The sequence below is a fragment of the Capsicum annuum genome, chromosome 1, assembly GCF_002878395.1.
Source record: "Capsicum annuum cultivar UCD-10X-F1 chromosome 1, UCD10Xv1.1, whole genome shotgun sequence".
Classification (NCBI taxonomy): Eukaryota; Viridiplantae; Streptophyta; class Magnoliopsida; order Solanales; family Solanaceae; genus Capsicum; species Capsicum annuum.
The window spans coordinates 206962041-206968311 of record NC_061111.1 but is presented as its reverse complement, the minus strand read 5'-3'; the positions used below and the strand labels follow the sequence as shown (position 1 = coordinate 206968311).

General features: G+C 29.3%; 1 protein-coding gene across 1 annotated transcript; it reads right to left on the bottom strand.

The window, feature by feature from the left end:
* Nucleotides 1-584: 584 nt before the first annotated feature.
* On the bottom strand, nucleotides 585-3950 carry LOC107854628 (histidine decarboxylase). Its single transcript, XM_016699660.2, has 6 exons — nucleotides 3820-3950; nucleotides 3136-3364; nucleotides 2033-2267; nucleotides 1676-1869; nucleotides 1449-1585; nucleotides 585-1347 (listed from the first exon to the last, which is right to left on the bottom strand). The coding sequence occupies exons 1-6, from the start codon at nucleotides 3841-3843 to the stop codon at nucleotides 769-771; spliced, it is 1398 nt and encodes a 465-aa protein (XP_016555146.1). The 5' UTR covers nucleotides 3844-3950; the 3' UTR covers nucleotides 585-768.
* Nucleotides 3951-6271: the final 2321 nt, after the last annotated feature.

The following is a 6271-nucleotide window of genomic DNA, read 5'->3' as shown; positions in this document are numbered from 1 at the left end:
AAAGAAGAGATTCACTCAAAGTATTTTTCAACACAATTCTCTCACAAATACTCTCTACAAAAAAGAAAATAAACACAATTAAATCTTCTCAAATGTTGGCGTGTCTTCTCAATTGGTGTGTCTTTAAAGTGAAAGAACTCTCCCCTAGATATAGGAGGAGATTCATGAGAGAAAATAAAAAACTCAAAATAATCTCATGATAAATGATAATTCAAAAACTCTTGAGAGATCTACAATGTATCATTTCTCATGAGATTTTCAAGAGATTTTGAATAAAATATTAGCAAAAAATTATAGCCACATTACAATATGTATACTCTAGACTTCATATAAATTCAACTGTACAGTTATTAGGGTAAACATTAATGTGTCTTGTACCTTGGAGCTAGGTTTTTTTTTAATCGTTAGAGTTGGGTGATTTGATTTTGGTTGTTCGTAAATCATGGATGAGGAAGGATCATTTCATCGGTTCGTATTGACAATTTTATAGCAACTCTATTTGTATGGAGAGAGAAAGGAATTATAATTGCAATTAGACAAATAATCATATGAAAGCTCAAATATATTCTCCATACATCATTATATGCATAAAACCATGTATTTTCTAAGAAATTGATTTATGTGATATAGTAATAACATTATATGTAGAATACAATTTTTGTATATGTGAATTAAAAAATAAAGGGATAAACAGTTACAAAATGACTTGTATATGAAGTCAAACTCCATAGTAAAGAGATAATGGTTGAATCCCTTTATGACGACCTTCTAAGCGATAATATAATCAATTTTGTGATAAGAGCAAGCACAATTTTGAGCACCAATATCATCTGCAACACAAGGAGGACTAACTCTTCCATCTTGGTACCATTTTTTTCTTTGTTGAAGTAAATCAGTGATGAAACTATCAAGTGTTTCTTTGGTGATGCCCGGCATAACAATAACATGTGCCATATCTCTCACACAAGAAAGTTGCCAACGACGAACAAATTCATGGTCACGAGGCCTCTCGAGGACAACTATGATACTAAGTTCATTGAGCATAACACTAATTCCTGCTTGTTGAAGACGATCTTTTAAGTATTTGGCGTTGTCAAGGCATCTCTTAACATCTTTCTGAAATCCAATATTACCTTTCGCACTTAGACTGTACCACAAGAAGATTGGAGTTAAGCCATTTCTACTTCCAGAAATTGTGGCATCCACTGAAGCAATGTATTCAACTCTTCTTGAAAGATTGTTTATGTAACTTTTTCTTGTTATCTGAACTCCACAAGGCATTGGACATCCCAAGAACTTGTGACCGGATATTGTGACACTTCCAATTGGTTTTTTGAAAGAAATCATCTGTTAAAAAATACAATCACAAATGTTAGAATTGTTTTTTGTGTTATATAATATTATAAAACTTAAATCTTTTAAGATGCAAGAAAGAAAAATAAACTTACCTTTTTAACAAAAGGGATAATAAGTCCATTAAGTGCTGCATCACAATGGATATAAAACTGATCATGTGTATAGCCACAATCTCTAAGTGTTTGAAGAATAATATCAAGGTCATCAACAGCTCCTTTAAAGGTAGTTCCTATAATTAAAACAATAATTATTAGTAAATGTGTAACACAATAACTCTGACAAAATATTTTAATTTAAAGGAAGATATTAGAATATTTACCAATTGTAACATTAATTATTGCTGGTTTGCCTTTGTTTTGAAGTAATTTTGCTTTTAAATCTGAATAATCCATTTCTCCGTTTACAGATGCATTAATCATTTCAAATTCCATTCTATACATCATTGCTGCTTTAGCGACGGAGTAATGAGAGTCTTTTGATGCATATAAAATTCCATTCGGAAGCAATTCTCTCCTGCAAAAATAAAGTTAAGAAATTAATATAAAGAATTTGGTTACAAGCAATATTATGCTCTAAAGGTCATTTTGAAGAAATACAAAGTCTAAAAAAGAATATTAAATAGGAAAAAAAAAAAAGGACTAATAGACAAATAAAATTAGTCAAAATTGGTGCTTACCCAACCAAAATGCCATGTAAATTTCCTTCTGTGCCACCATTAGTAACATAACCCCAATATTGATCTTTCTCAATTTCCCACAGGTCTGCAAACCAATTCAGAACAGCCACTTCGAAATCTTTTGAATGAAAATCCACGGTATTTTGAAGAAATGGATCGCCACAATTGTTTAAGTGAAATTGCAAAAGTGGGGCTAAGCTAGCATAGTGCTCATAGCATATGTTCACTGGATAACCTAAAAAAAATAATATAAAACCAACAAATAAGATTTCAACAACTCAACATTTGCAAATTCGTACAAACTAAAAACAAGTTACCCTTAAATTTGTACTATTATTTCTATGTCGTATTTAATTTGTGCTTGTCTAGTTTTTAACTGAGTCAGTCCGTTTTGACAGTTTTACTCAACAATTCAACGTTGCTCCCGTAGCAATTTTGTCCCTTCCCTTTCGAAAATGTTGAAAAGTATGGGCCATTAAATTCTACTTACAAGTACAAGCCTATGCAAAAGCTTCCAAAAAAAAAAGAAATTGTCAACCCATTGACCAAGACTTGTATTGCATGTATGTCAACTTTAATTTGTCAGCAATTTACTAAAAAAAGATGTTAGAGATTACTACTATAAATATATTTTTACATTATCAGGAATTAAAACACGAAATATCTAGCATGTTAATTAATCACTCTCTCCGTTTTTTTAAAAAAAAAAAATATAACTTGTTTTGACTTGATACGAAATTTAAGAAAATAAAAAAGAAATTGAATTTTGTGGTCTTAAATTGAAGTTATATCAAAATACCCTTTAATCTTTTGATTTTAAACATGTCACGTGCAAAATTAAAATTAAATTGTTACCGAAAAAAGAAAAAGATCATTCGTTTTTAAATAGGAAGTAGACCATTCCGTTTAAAATGGAGGGAGTACCCATTTTATGAGAGAAAAGCTTATGCATATCAAAAACTTACATTTAATTACGTAATAAGTGACTGAACAATGTAAACATTCGTTATGCTATCCGTACACATAATTTAAACTCAATATTATATTCATATGCACTAGGGATTGGATAGAGATTGTTTGAAAAAAAAAGAAGGAATAGTTACCTATATGGTAGTTGATACGTTGTGAAAGTGTATCAATGTAATTCATCAATGTACAGTCCAAACTTGGTCCATCATTTTTGCCAGGCTCAGTCACTGAAAGGTTCAAGTTCTTTCTTGGTGTTGTAGATGTTGTGTCCAACTTAAGTCTCTTCATTTCTCCAAAATCTCCATTTGGTATTAATCCAGGTGGTGCCAATCCTCTTGGAGTGATTGCTGATGGCTCAAAATCCTGTAAAATATTACCCAAAAAAATGGAAACCATTTTTCAGATACATTTATAGAATAATTTTTTATATTTAGAAGAGGGAAAAAGAACTATTTAAAGAACCATGCAAATGACTAAAAGTGTTAAAAGAACCAAAAACTGAGATGAGGGAAGTCCTATGATGAATCATTGAAACGATAACACGAGTGTCCTTTTTCTATCAAAGAACTATTTAAAGAACCATGCAAATCACTAAAACGGGCGTTGCTCGCCTTTACAATGTGAAGAAAGAGGTAAGGGTCGAAGTTCAGATCCATCCGAGGAAACTCTACAGTAAAAAGTTCAATTTTTTTTTGGTGTGTGTGTGTTTTATTTCTTTGTTAATTTGCCCTCAAAACATGAAACCTTTGGGAGAAAGAGAAAAAACAAGATTTTGCAAACAAGAATATGGATGAAAGTTTTGTATGTTAGAATTATACCTTCTCAAATGATAAGCTTCCCATTCTTGGAGCTAAAGGTTTTTAGGTTTGTTGTTAGCTTTGAATGGATATGAAGTTGGATATAATTGTGTATAATATTCTAGGATTATATATAGGTCTAAAAGATTGTGGGTTTGTTTGTGCACCAACCACAATTAACTTTTTTTCTCCAACCCCCACCGCACCCCTATTTCCTCACCTTTTCCTCTTTGGTTCCTTCTTTATGTTGTTTTCCCACTCACATAAAAATTAAAAATAAGTCATTATGTGTTACAAAAAGTACTCTTTGACCCCGTGTTACAAAGACTAAACTTTGCCAGCCGTTTTGTTAATCAAAGTGTTAGGTGAAAATGGTATATTCAATTCAAAGATTCATGCACAAGTGGTTTCTAAATTTGAACTCTTACACAACAATTATACGGAGTGAAATTTTATAACGGAAGTTGTAAAATATATTTATACAATTAGATCACTTAATATAATTGCGGGCAATTCTTTTTTTCATTTAATCAAAATTGTGAGTACAAAGCCTATATACACTATAGCTAGAAATAGATAAACAATTGCAGGCAACTCCATTTAATAGACATTATTAGTACTTTTTCCGTTATTTAATAAACTTTGATAAATATTTTAAAATTTATTTTTTATGATATTGATGTGAGAAAAATTATAACTTATACTAATACTTTTTACATATTCTTGGATATCTAAATTTGAATTTTAAAATATTGAATGATTTAATCTAATTTGTCTTTGAAAATTATTTAAATTGGCTCTCGAAAAATAAAACGTGACAACTATTTTGAAACAGATTGTGACATTAATTAGGGGGATGTTGGTCCCGAGCAAATAACTAGCACCTGCATGCATAAAATACTCCCTCCGTTTCTATTTACTTACAGTGACGGATCCAGGATTTAAGAATTGCGGGTGGTTAAAAAATTAAAAAGCTGAAAAAAAATAAAAAATCACCTCAACAAGGTTCGAACACGAGATGTCCCTTTAGTGGAGAAGCTTAAGATCAACTTAAATGTCTGCACCTAACCAACTTTTGTTTCAGTGGGTGCATTTATATGTTTTATACCTATTTTCGTATATTTTTTATATAATTATACCTATTTCGCGTCGAGTTTACTAGGTGCCGGAGCACCCCAAAATTATATGTAGGTCCGCCCATGTTTACTTGTCACCTTTTTAATTGCACATCTTTAAGAAAAACATTAACTAAAAGGTAATTTAACTAAATTGTCTTTATTTATTACTCATCTAATTTTATTTAATGTTTCTCTTTTTGCAATATATTAATATCTCTTTGTATTTATTACTCAAAATAAAAATAAAAACAAACAACTAATTAAATCTCAATTTTATAAGATGACAAGTATTAAAAATAATCTAATTTTGGTAAGTATGATAATTAATTAGGAACGGAGGGAGTAGCTAGTTCTAGCCACTTTGGCCCCCATGTTATGAGAATTGAGAAGTTGGCTATTTCTATCATCTGAATAACTGTTGTGTGAAATGAACACAGGCATTACAAATTATAAGATTTATATTCGTGCAAAACATATTATAAGATTTATTTTTTAAAAAAAAAAAAACATATGTACGAAGCATATAAATATGGATAATTTTCGTTGAGTAAATTTCTCATATTCTCACTCAATTTATGAAAATATTTTATTAAAATTATTTATCTTTTTTGTGTTTCAATTATTTCATCCAACTCATTGCCTTTTTCTTAAAAACTAATAATTATTAAAAGTGAACTAAAAAATAAGAAAAAAATGATCAAAAAAGTCCCTTAAATTTGACTTTAAACTTAAATAATCTTTATTTATTAACAATATGAAATATAATAAATTTTTAAATATAAAAATTAGTGAGTATAATTTTTTTTCAATTTTTATAATATTAAATTTAATAAGATTCATCAGAAATTAGTATTGAAATTGTTAGAAATAAGTTTATATGTACTCTGTAAGTTTAGAAAAACATGGAGAGGATACACAAGTACTCACTTGCCCACACAAGAACTATTTAAATAATATTACTACTAAATATTATAAAAACATAGGGAGTAGTATCAGTACTTCCTTGCCCATACAAGTACTATTTAAGTAAAATTACAAAATATTATATTATTATTACTATGACTCTTTGTTTACCATTTCTTCTTTCAATACTCAATAAACTATATCACAATTAATTATATCATGCCGGAATAATATTAGTTTCTTTCACTCACATTCAGGAAACAGTCAACAGTACTAGCTTAATAATTTCTGTATTTTCACAATTATTTGTATAATTTTTTTTAAATAAAAAAAAGAACATTCTTTAAAGAATTGTTCATGTGTGGACCGTTTGAGCGTTACGCAATGTATTTATTGATCATAGATTATATCAAAATTAATAAAAGTCACTCAAGACCAAGTTACGGATTGAA